This window comes from Prunus avium, chromosome 7 (assembly GCF_965620075.1).
Source record: "Prunus avium chromosome 7, drPruAviu1.hap1.1, whole genome shotgun sequence".
NCBI lineage: Eukaryota > Viridiplantae > Streptophyta > Magnoliopsida > Rosales > Rosaceae > Prunus > Prunus avium.
This window is the reverse complement of record NC_142290.1, coordinates 18,810,834-18,823,542: the sequence shown is the minus strand read 5'-3', so window position 1 is coordinate 18,823,542 and position 12,709 is coordinate 18,810,834. Positions and strand designations below refer to the sequence as shown.

The 12,709-nt window shown below is 37.6% G+C and overlaps 1 protein-coding gene and 1 long non-coding RNA gene across 28 annotated transcripts; one reads left to right on the top strand and one right to left on the bottom strand.

Moving 5' to 3' along the window:
* Positions 1-4,576: 4,576 nt before the first annotated feature.
* On the bottom strand, positions 4,577-7,382 carry LOC110755825 (uncharacterized). Of its 4 annotated transcripts, none has more exons than XR_015836977.1 (6): positions 6,733-7,382; positions 6,464-6,518; positions 5,910-6,351; positions 5,234-5,771; positions 5,015-5,101; positions 4,577-4,843 (listed from the first exon to the last, which is right to left on the bottom strand). It is a non-coding gene; the product is annotated as an uncharacterized LOC110755825 (long non-coding RNA). The 4 variants fall into 4 exon arrangements; XR_015836978.1 differs by having other exon boundaries at positions 5,910-5,970; positions 6,733-7,376; XR_002526561.2 differs by lacking the exon at positions 5,910-6,351 and having other exon boundaries at positions 5,234-5,530; positions 5,717-5,771; positions 6,733-7,371.
* A 1,342-nt stretch (positions 7,383-8,724) lies between these two features.
* On the top strand, positions 8,725-12,366 carry LOC110755823 (uncharacterized). 24 transcript variants are annotated; one of them, XM_088244345.1, is made up of 10 exons: positions 8,726-9,152; positions 9,242-9,291; positions 9,441-9,532; positions 9,747-9,841; positions 10,651-10,702; positions 11,059-11,128; positions 11,212-11,286; positions 11,381-11,475; positions 11,831-11,858; positions 12,123-12,366. In XM_088244345.1, exons 6-10 carry the CDS (start codon positions 11,078-11,080, stop codon positions 12,204-12,206), a joined length of 333 nt encoding a protein of 110 aa, XP_088100471.1. In that variant the 5' UTR covers positions 8,726-9,152; positions 9,242-9,291; positions 9,441-9,532; positions 9,747-9,841; positions 10,651-10,702; positions 11,059-11,077; the 3' UTR covers positions 12,207-12,366. The 24 variants fall into 24 exon arrangements, 9 of the variants coding, with proteins under 9 accessions (XP_088100472.1, XP_088100474.1, XP_088100471.1 ...); XM_088244342.1 differs by having other exon boundaries at positions 8,727-9,152; positions 9,441-9,639; XM_088244341.1 differs by having other exon boundaries at positions 8,729-9,152; positions 9,441-9,676.
* Positions 12,367-12,709: the final 343 nt, after the last annotated feature.

The following is a 12,709-nucleotide window of genomic DNA, read 5'->3' as shown; positions in this document are numbered from 1 at the left end:
TGCTGTTGAACTTGTATTGTCCAATTTCTTCCACCTATGGATTTCGGATCGAGCCCAAAACTGGGGCAGCATGTTAATATGGTGGGAGGAATCATTAGGTGTGTTTTGAGTGAAATCCAATCGCAAGAACTTTGAATTACCCCAAGCACTCCAATTAGGAACGAACTGTCGTTGAACTTGTATTGTCCAAGTTCTTACACCTATTGATTTCGGATCGAGCCCAAAACTTGGGCAATACCATAATATGGTGGGAGGAGTCATTTGGTGAGTTTTGAGTGAAATCCAATCGCTAGAACTATGAATTTCCCCAACCACTCCAATTTGGAACGAACTACCTATGAACTTGAATTGTCCAATTCTTACACCTATTGATTTCTGCTCGAGCCCAAAACTTGGGCAACATCATAATATGGTGGGAGGAGTCATTTGGTGTGTTTTGAGTGAAATCCAATCCAAAGAACTATGAATTACCCCAACCACTCCAATTTCGAACGAACTGCCTTTGAACTTGAATTGTCCAATTTGTTACACCTATTGATTTCGGACCGAGCCCAAAACTTGGGGAGCATCATAATATGGTGGGAGGAGTCATTTGGTGAGTTTTGAGTGAAATCCAATCGCTCGAACTATGAATTACCCCAACCACTCCAATTTGGAACGAACTGCCTTCGAAGTTAAATTGTCCAATTTGTTACACCTATTGATTTCGGACCGAGCCCAAAACTTGGGCAGCATCATAATATGGGGGGATGAGTCGTTTGTGTGTTTTGAGTGAAATCCAATCGCTAGAACTATGAATTAACCCAACCACTCTAATTTGGAACGAACTGCCTTTGAACTTGAATTGTCCAATTTCTTACACCTATTGATTTCGGACCGAGCCCAAAACTTGGGCACCATCATAATATGGTGGGAGGAGTCATTTGGTGAGTTTTGATTGAAATCCAATCGCTAGAAGGATGGAATACACTAACCAGTCCAATTAGGAACGAACTGCCATTGAACTTCAATTGTCCAATTTCTTACACCTATTGAGTTCGGATCGATCCCAAAAATTGGCCCACATCATAATATGGTGGGAGGAGTCTTTTGGTGTGTTTTGATTGAAATCCAATCTTTAGAACTATGAATTACCCCAACGACACCAATTTGGAACGAACAGCCTTTGAACTTGAATTGTCCAATCTCTTACACCTATTGATTTCGGATCGAGCCCAAAACTTGGGAAAGATCATAATATGGTGGGAGGAGTCATTTTGTTGAGCTTTGAGTGAAATCCAATCGTTAGAAGTAAGAATTACCCTAACCACTCCAATTTGGAACGAACTGCCTTTGAACTTGAAATGTCCAATTTCTTACACCTATTGGTTTCGGATCGAGCCCAAAACTTGGGCAACATCATAATATGGTGGGAGGAGTCATTTGGTGTGTTTTGAGTGAAATCCAATCGCTAGAACTATGAATTACCCCAACCACTCCAATTTGAAACGAACTGCCTTTGAACTTGAATTGTCCAATTTCTTACACCTATTTATTTCGGATCGAACCCAAAACTTGGGCAACATCATAATATGGTGGGAGGAGTCATTTGTTGCGTTTTGAGTGAAATCCAATCGCTAGAAGTATGGAATACACCTACCACTCCAATTAGGAACGAACTGCCGCTGAACTTGAATTGTCCAATTTCTCACACCTATTGATATCGGATCGAGCCCAAAACTTGGGCACCATCGTAATATGGCGGGAGGAGTCATTTGGTGTATTTTCAGGGAAATCCAATAGCCAGAACTATGAATTACCCCAACCACTCCAATTTGGAACGAACTGCCTTTGAACTTGAATTGTCCAATTTCTTACACGTACTGATTTCGTATTGAGCCCAAACCTTGGGCAACATCATAATATGCTGGGAGGAGTCATTTGTGAGTTTTGAGTGAAATCCAATCGCTAGAAGTATGGAATACACCAACCACTCCAATTCGGAACGAACTGCCGTTGAACTTGAATTGTCCAATTTCTCACACCTATTGATTTTGGATCGAGCCCAAAACATGGGCACCACCATAATATGGTGGGAGGAGTCATTTGGTGTGTTTTGAGTGAAATCCAATAGCCAGAACTATGAATTACCCCAACCTCTCCAATTTCGAACGAACTGCGTTTGAACTTGAATTGTCCAATTTCTTACACGTATTGATTTCGGATCGAGCCCAAAACTTGGGCAACATCATAATATGGTGGGAGGAGTCATTTGGTTTGTTTTGAGTGAAATCCAATCGCTAGAACTATGAATTTCCCCAACCACTCCAATTCGGAACGAACTGCCTTTGAACTTCAATTCTCCAATTTCATACACCTATTGATTTCGGATCGAGCCCAAAACTTGGGCAACATCATAATATGGTGGGAGGAGTCATTTGGTGTGTTTTGAGTGAAATCCAATCGCAAGAACTATGAGTTACCCCAACCACTCCAATTTGGAACGAACTCCCTTTGAACTTGAATTTTCCAATTTCTTACACCTATTGATTTCGGATCGTAACCAAAACTTGGGCAACAGCATAATATGGTGGGAGGAGTGATTTGGTGAGTTTTGAGTAAAATCCAATCGCTAGAATTATGAAATACACCAACCACTCCAATTAGGAAAGAACTGGTGTTGAACTTGAATTGTCCAATTTCTTACACCTGTTGACTTCGTACCAAGCCCAAAACTTGGGCAACACCATAATATGGTGGGAGTAGTCATTTGGTGTGTTTTGAGTGAAATCCAATCGCCAGAACTATGAATTACCCCAACCACTCCAATTTGGAACAAACTGCCTTTGAACTTGAATTGTCCAATTTCTTAAACCTATTGATTTCGGATCGAGCCCAAAACTTGGGCAACATCATAATATGGTGGCAGGAGTCATTTGGTGAGTTTTAAGTGAAATCCAATCGCCAGAACTGTGAATTACCCCAATCACTCCAATTTGGAACGAACTGCCTTTGAACTTGAATTGTCCAATTTCTTACACCTATTGATTTCGGATCGAGCCCAAAACTTGGGCAACATCATAATATGGTGGGAGGAGTCATTTGGTGTGTTTTGAGTGAAATCCAATCTCCAGAACTATGAATTACCCCAACCACTCCAATTTGGAACGAACTGCCTTTGAACTTGAATTATAAAATTTCTAACACCTATTGAATTCTTATCGAGCCCAAAACTTGGGCAACATCATAATATGGTGGCAGGAGTCATTTGGTGAGTTTTGAGTGAAATCCAATCTCTAGAAGTATGGAATACACCAACCACTCCAATTAGGAACGAACTGCCGTTGAACTTGAACTGTCCAATTTCTTACACCTATTGATTTCGGATGGAGCCCAAAACTTGGGTAACATCATAATATGGTGGCAGGAGTCATTTGGTGAGTTTTGAGTGAAATCCAATCGCTAGAAGTTTGGAATACACCAACCACTCCAATTATTAACGAACCACCGTTGAACTTGAATTGTCCAATTTCTCACACCTATTGATTTCAGATCGAGCCCAAAACTTGGGCAACATCATAATATGGTGGGAGGAGTCATTTGGTGTGTTTTGAGTGAAATCCAATCACCAGAACTATGAATTACCCCAACTACTCCAATTTGGAACAAACTGCCTTTGAACTTGAATTGTCCAATTTCTTACACCTATTTATTTCGGATCGAGCCCAAAACTTGGGCAACATCATAATATGGTGGGAGGAGTCATTTGGTGTGTTTTGAGTGAAATCCAATCGCCAGAACTATGAATTACCCCAACCACTCCAATTTAGAACGAACTGCCTTTGAACTTGAATTGTCGAATTTCTAACACCTATTGAATTCGGATCGAGCCCAAAACTTGGGCAACATCATAATATGGTGGCAGGAGTCATTTGGGGAGTTTTGAGTTAAATCCAATCGCTAGAAGTATGGAATACACCAACCACTAAAATTAGGAACGAACTGCCATTGAACTTGAATTGTCCAATTTCTTACACCTATTGATTTCGGATCGAGCCCAAAACTTGGGCAACATCATAATATGGTGGGAGGAGTCATTTGGTGAGTTTTGAGTGAAATCCAATCGCTAGAAATGTCACTACTACAAAAATTGAAATAGACGACGGGAAAATATCGTCGTCTTTTTCTTTTTCAAACCGTCGTTAAATCGACCGTCATCTTTTTAAATGTCAAACTACGACGGTAATTAAACGTCGTCTATAACACGTAAAGACGACGGTTTTAATAAAAAAACCGTCGTTATTTTTGGGTAAAGACGACTGTATTTTTTAAAACCGTCGTTGATTGTATATAAAGATGACGGTTTTTTGTTAAAAAGCGTCGTTGATTGTATATAAAGACGACATTATTGTGTTAAAAATGGTCGTTGATTATATTTACAGATGACGATTTTTCCAGTAAGGCCATCGTTTTATTATCTTTAAATCTGTCGTCTAATGCGTTCCCAAGCTGTTACATTTAGGTTTTTGTTTCATATGATTCTATACAACGATTTTAACTAAAAAACCAATTATAATGCTTTATTAACAAATATATATGCTCAAAAATTATTTCTTACATAAAACTTAAAAATTCAATAGTTATTACATAGTCAACAAATCTTTGCTCTATTACATACATACTTCCTACATATAATTATAAATAATGGAGCTCACAAATTCTACTAATTTGATCTTAACTTCATCAAATTGTTCTTCAGTGTATGAGTTAGCTTTGCCTTCTTGCACATTTTCCAAGCTGTTCTATTCTCCTCCCGTGTAGCGATATCAGCAACAACAAGTTAAGTACATATCTGAAATCATAACTACAGATGATTCTCAATTAACAAAGAGGAAAACCATTTTCTTTTATAACTTTGGTTATGAAATATATAACAAAATGCAAAGGCCTTTGCTTCTGAAAAGGAGCAAAAGTTTGTCAACCAATTCATAGTAAAAAAGAAAAAACTAGTGAACCTAACCAGAGAAATGCTAACCTGCAAAACCAACTCCAATACTTTAACCACAGCATTAATACTTGAGATTTTCTTCTCATGGATTATGATTAGAGGATTTTCCAATTCCTATCAACACATACACAAGTTTGAAGATAATTAGCATCAAGCAAAAAGGGACTTGAGGTGCTGCTAACTTTAACAAGCAACCCTCTTAACAGTTTCAAGACATAGTTATCGCTGAGTCAAACTAAAACTTACACATTTTTTATTTGTCTGGTTGGTGATGAAATAAGGGGATATGTAGCCCCTGTCTAGCTTCATTCCCTCAACAACCTCGAACTCATTGTCCAATATTTTCCCATCATGCAGAAATTAACATAGTGTGAAGCTTACATGTCTTGGGTATCATTTGGTAATAAAAAAACTAAAATAAAATTATTTGCCCTCCAATATATTTCTGTAAAAATTATTTGACTAGAAACAAACATAGGCAGATAAAGTCACATACCCATCAGCACAGCCACACTGTCCAGGTAAAACTAAAAAGAGATAAAACTGAAAAGTAATAAAACAGAGGATTTGCTCTACATTAGAACCAAATTTAACCCACTCAAATAGAACCAAATATATATATAAGCAATAGCAATTATCAAATTAAACCAAACAAAACATAAGCCTCATTCAAAACAAAATATTGAACCCAGATGCTAACTTTAACAACAAAGGTCAAGGAAATTGTACCTTGATAAGATATTTTACTCCCCCAAAGGTCAAGGTATTGTAGTTTAGAAATTACCTGAGGAAAATCATTACAAAACATGAAGTTAAGAAATGAAATGGATGCTTAATTAATTTGTGATTTCCAAATTATACATAATCAAATATCTGAAAAACCAAGAATTAAATTGATTAGGAATAATAGTTGATCTCATACTTTTCCTTTATTCCTAATCACAACTTCCCCAAGTCACGACTTCACTGATTTTTATAAACATCTGAAATCCACCAAGATTTTCTTTAGGAGGGTTTAAGCATAGGCTAAGATCATCGAACTGCACATATTGGTCCAGAGAGAATACAAGCCAAACTATGCTCCATTTCGTGCACTAGATATTTCTTGAAATAGAAAGGGGGAACTTCAACAGCAAATGACCAAATCACAGCTTAAAAGCTCAATGTCAACGCTACCATGGACATGAGCATTTTATATCATCCTATGCAAGCAATATGCAAGTGCTAGACGGTTACAAGGATCTGAATCAACTGGTTACTTGTATGTTTCTCAGAAACAAGGAAAAGAGTGTCCTTTATTGGTAATGATTACAATATATATTATTTTTGTCATCCTACGCTGCGCTGCATGTCTACAAAACCGACTGGAAACATGAAGTTAGACTATTGCTACACAAACCAATCAATTAATTTTAGTTGTCAATGCACTTAGGAATTCATATGCTGATTTAAATAAAAATCAAAACATAAACATACATTATATATGTGAGGCACATTCAATTCCAGCAAGTCCACAAGATCCTGCAGATTCCTAAACAAGAGATATGGATCTTATATAGAAGAACAAAATAATACAAACAAAATATACGGGTTAAAATAGTAAAGGAATCTTACAGAAATTAAACTATCACTCAAAACTCAAAGAGCAATATAGCTGAAATCTCTAAAATCTCTCTGAAATATTAGAATCACAAAAATCTTTAAAACATATGAGTGGTATTACAGAGAGAAAGAGAGAGCCTTACCTTGAGGTCCGGGATCGAAGAGAGAGGATTTGGAGTTGGGGTTGAGGTCGGGGTCGGAGAGTCGAGGAAAATGAAATGAAACCTCTTTGGCGATCTTCTTCTCTAAAAGGCTAGGACCGCGATGACCGTGACATCGACGAGCAGGCGACAAGCGCGATGACGACATTCACTTTGTTGATGACACCGATGGCCATCACCTTTTCGATTGGCTTTCTGATTCACTCTCTGGACCTCGAAGAGAAGTTACCTGCGATGATGACTATCCAGAAGATGCAGGCGACGACGATCCAGAAGACGGCGCCGACGTAGATCCTCCTGACGAAGCCGACACCAAAGTCCACCCTCCTTGTTGCCTCTGTCTCTCTGAGATGTGCGAGTCGGCTTAGAAAAGATTGAGCTGGGGAGAGAGGGTTTAGGTGCAGAGATGTGATAGAGAGGGTGAGAGAGAGAGGGTTTGAACTCAGATAGGGAGAGAGGGCTTCATCGAGAGGGATGAGAATTTTCATGGAGAAGGAAACTTAGAACATTGAGCGGGGGCGTGAAAAATTAGGTTGAGAAAGACAACTTTAGTTTTTGGTAAAGCTGAGAGGGACAACTTAAGTGAAATAGTTTTTAGTGTGTTTTGGACGCACGTCGGTTCTTCTTGACAACCGACGTGTTTTTGAAATATGTTTTGGATTACCACCGTATTAGATGCCTTAAGTCGCCGCTTTTATAACCACTGACGTGGTTTGTAGCCAATTTTAAAACCACGATGCTTTCTTCAAGTTCCGACGTCTTTTAAGTGACGTGTTTTTGCAATATTGGTGTAGTGTATGGAATACACCAATCACTCCAATTAGGAACGAATTGCCGTTGAACTTGAATTGTCCAATTTCTTACACCTACTGATTTCGTATCGAGCCCAAAACTTGGGCAACATCATAATATGGTGGGAGGAGTCATTTGGTGTGTTTTGAGTGAAATCCAATCGCCAGAACTATGAATTACCCCAACCACTCCAATTTGGAACAAACTGCCTTTGAACTTGAATTGTCCAATTTCTTAAACCTATTGATTTCGGATCGAGCCCAAAACTTGGGCAACATCATAATATGGTGGGAGGAGTCATTTGGTGAGTTTTAAGTGAAATCCAGTTGCTAGAAGTATGGAATACACCAACCACTCCAATCAGGAACGAACTGCCGTTGAACTTCAATTGTCCAATTTCTTACACCTACTGATTTCGGATCGAGCCCAAAACTTGGGCAACATCATAATATGGTGGGAGGAGTCATTTGGTGAGTTTTGAGCGAAATCCAATCGGCAGAACTATGAATGAACCCAACCACTCCAATTTGGAACGAACTGCCTTTGAACTTGAATTGTCCAATTTCTTACACCTATTGATTTCGGATCGAGCCCAAAACTTGGGCAACATCATAATAGGGTGGGAGGAGTCATTTGGTGTGTTTTGAGTGAAATCCAATCGCCAGAACTATGAATTACCCCAACCACTCAAATTTGGAACGAACTGCCTTTGAACTTGAATTGTCCAATTTCTTACACCTATTGATTTCGGATCGAGCCCAAAACTTGGGCAACATCATAATATGGTGGGAGGAGTCATTTGGTGAGTTTTGAGTGTAATCCAATCGCTAGAAGTATGTAATACACCAACCACTCCAATTAGGAACGAACTGACGTTGAACTTGAATTGTCCAATTTCTTACACCTATTGATTTCGGATCGAGCCCAAAACTTGGGCAACATCACAATATGGTGGGAGGAGTCATTTGGTGAGTTTTCACTATGCCAAAATTTTGCTTTAGCAACACTACATTGGCATCAGTAAAACTGAAAATCGATGCTTTAAGTACATTAGACATTGCTTTTATAAATTAAGATGCTAAAAGGTAACAAGACATCAGCACAAATATTTTGTTTTCGTTAGCGATGCCTTGATGCCAATTTAGCATCGTCTGTTTTAACGACTGATGCCTAAAGTGTTTCTGTTTTGTTTTTTTGTAAAGTGGGGGGTTTTTTTGTGGGAAGCACTGATGCTGAAAGTATAGTCAATGCTCCAGCAACAAAATTTCACGCTCCCTCTCCTTTTTTCAGACTCCCTCGCAACCTTGGCTCCTCTCCCTCGCATTTTTTTCAATCCCTCCCAAACTCGCTCGCCATTTTTCAGCTTCTATCTCGTAAAAAAATAAAACTCACAAATTTTTTGGATCTCCTCTATCTCCTTCTTCTCTTTCCTCCATCTAGACACTCGAAGTTTGGCCACAGCAAAAATGACCTAAGACCTTCGAAGAAAGGGAGAGCCATAGGCATCCTCCTCCTCGTCCAGAGAGAGCCATGGAAGTCCCTTCGTTAGGGTTTTAACCTTCGGCGTCGGCATCCTCTTTCTCCTCACGTCATTGTGTGAGATTATTTAAGTTAGGGTTTCAATGTTTTGGGAAATTTCAATTAGGGTTTCAATTTATTGAGTAATTTCTCTAATCTTACTGTGTTTTTCTCTTTCCAGCTGGCTCATTGTCTCTTGGATCTCACTGCCTCTCTGGGCTTTAATCTAATGTATGAAAATCTCTAACCTTTTGATTTTGGGGTGTTTCTGATTTGGTGTTAATGTTTCTGAATTGTTTTCATCTTTCTTCAATCTCCTACCTTTTTCATTTTATTTATGTATTAATGTTTATGGATCTCATGCTTTCCTTTTGGTGCAGGTATTGGGAGGTGACGGATCTACGATTTTCTCTTTCTCAAGAATGCTATATCGCTCATCTCATCTCTGTGTTCTCAGTTTCTCGCTCAATTCGTATCTGCTCTCACGCTTTTCCTTAATCATCTCTTCGCTCTTACTCTCTCACTAACCTCTGAAAACCACAAACCCACCGAAGTCCCAACTTTTCCAATTTTTTTGTGGTATTGCAGGATTAGGGCCTTCTAAGTTTACATATAGGTATAATTAGTTTTTGTTATAAACTACTAAAGGACACGGTATGAAACTAATTTGTGTATGTTTGTTGAAGGTCTCTCCTAGCAGACATCATACAACCACAGGACTTGAAGGAGCTTTGTTCAGTTTTGGTGGTAGTAGCAGAAGAAGCTGCAAAGGCACTTGCAGGTAGTTTATTGTTTCATATATGACGAATCACTAGTCTTCAGAATTTTATATATTTTCTTCCTTTCACAAAAGGTTGTTTTAGCCTGAATGACTGCAAATGATCTTAGGGATGAGATATCGAGAGTTGGGTAGTGTCACACCATGGACCATAAAATGATTAAATCTGGAAAATGTTTAGAGTGCATCTCTTTAAGTAGTAAAATGCTTGGGTGTTAAAAGTGATAATACTGACTGCGAATTGCTCCAGAACATATAGTCATTTCTACCTAGACAAAAGTAGAAGTTGAAGTTCAGTTGGAATCCATCTAATATAGTAGCTTTTGACTATGAGCACCTCCCCTGTTTTTTATGGATAGCTTACAAGATTTAAGAATTTTTTTTTTTTTGCCTCGGGTACTCTTTCAAATATTTGATGGACTGCTTCTATATGCTGTTGGCTCATTTCTACCTAGACAATAAGTTGTGAAACATCACTTGTGTGGTAAATTAAGTTTTACTAGTTAAGCGAGAACTATAATCTGCCTTCCAATAAATCACCTTCCACCTCTCATCTGATTTTGGTTTGTCTTTGTCTGGGTAAAGACGCATTTAACTACTAATAGGGCATTATAGGAAAAAATCAATTGTAAATTATCTATTATGTAGTGACTTTTCAAGTGGTTCTAGTAAATATAAAAAGTTGTGCCTTGGTATGACTGAACATTAATATGTCCAATCTATCCCAGAACAAAGGAATACAGCAGAGAAGCCGACAAACCAATTCATATCTGCTCTCACCCTTTTCCAATTTTTTATGTTGCTATGCTTAGGTTTCAAACACAGTAAGCAAATTGCTTTCTCCGACTCCTAATTCTCCTTCAGGTAAAACCTAAAACACATTTATTTTGTCTTATTGATCTGCATATATTTTTTGGTTTATGTTGTTGTCCTAAATTCACTTCTCAAAACCCACGCATAGATTTTTTGGTTTATTTTGTCTTTTGTATACTTCCATTCTGCAGCATCTTTACAGCTGTAAGTTCTTCATAGCTAAGTTTGCAAAGCTTGAAACAATTCTAATCTGTACTTTTCTAATCTATACTTCCGCTCCATGTGAACTTGTCTGGTGGAGTTTAATTTCTAATTTTGAATACAAGTGAAGTGATAAAACTGTACCTGAAAAGCTTATATGTAAATATCTGTAACTAGTTCGGTTTCATTTTCTACATGTATTGCAGTTAGCCAGACTTGGGGTGGATGAGAAGAGTACAACAAATACTTGGTCGTAAACCCCAACGTAATCTGCATGTAGGTACCACTGAGTTTGTCCAAGTACTTAAGCAATTATATATCTGCCATCGTCTCTCTGAACTTTTATCTTCTTTATGTAGGCAATATATGTCCTTCACCCAACTTTTGGAATGAAGGCTGCAATATTTGCTCTGCAATTGTTTGTGGACAATTTGTTATGCCTAACTTTGTTTGTGATTGTTATTCATTAAGACTACATATCACTTGAAAATGGCTTCAAGTGAATGTCATTCTAACTTTTGTTTCTAGGTCTGGAAGAAAGTGGTATATGTAGATAGATTACTGCAGCTCTTCAGATATGTTCATCGTGAGCGGTTGTTGACCATCCCTGACTTTGTGTTCCAGTTGAGTTTCTATGTTCCTTCCCCCACTTATCCCACTCCAATTTTTATAGCAACTTGGATTTAAAATTCCCAATTTTTATAATCAATGCATGCACGATTTAGAAGTCAATGGTGGGTAGGGCCTTATTGTTCTGTTTCTGCAAATTTTCAATCTCTGTATCATAAGACAATAATATATATTTGCACTTACGGTACATGGCTTATGAATTCTTATCTTACTCTTAAATGTTGTGCCTACTTGGTATATATTTGCACTAATGGTACATGGCTTATTTCGTTAAGAGTTTAATTTCATCTACAAGAAAATAATATACTTGAAATCTTTTATTTATCTGAACCTCAATTCAATTTGCAGGAAATTCAAAAGAGGGTATTTTTGTGTGGTACATGGCTTACTCTCTACCTCATCACATGATCATTTAATTTCTAGTTGAAACATGAGTGGGATCCATTTAATGACTTGCTGTTATCTAATTAGATTGGTTGACAAATTAGATCTTCTTGTTCACCAATATGATTTCGTAAATTTGCATATTGGTTATTTTAAAGTGACAATATACCTTATGCAAATTTAGTACCTTGCACTTTTTAAGCTTATGTTCATATTTTGTGTTTACATTCAACGTGTTTTTTTTTTTTTTTTTCAGTATAGAGCTAGAAGGAAGGACACTTACACCCAAATGGAATTAGATGAGGTGCGAGAAGAATTGGCAACTCATGTCCTAGAATGACTTTTTGATTGAGCTAAACATTCCTTCATTTTACATGTCTTTCTAGCTAGTATTTTGTGGTGTAGGGCTGGTAAATTTGTGATTTGGATGTGACAAGTATGGATAATTCAAGTATTTTGTGCATATATATATGTAGACAAGTATGGATATATTTAAATTACTGTTTATGTGAAACAAGCAAAATACCTACCCTTTCCTTGCATAAGTGATGCCTATTGTTTATAACAACTTCAGTTTTCCAGAAATAATAGAAGTTGAAAGATAAAAACAACAATCAGACATCCATGATCACTGATGCCTAAAACTAGAAGTAGCATCAGCATTTATGTAATCACCAGCATTATTGGAGACTTTTCACGTGCGCAAAATAAAAAAAGCGATGATGTATAACATAATTCACAACACTACTATTTGATTATAAGATGTTGTAATTGATAATATGCATCAGCATAGCAGATGTCACTGATGCTATAATACCTCTTTAGCCTCATCCCTTTTAAAAC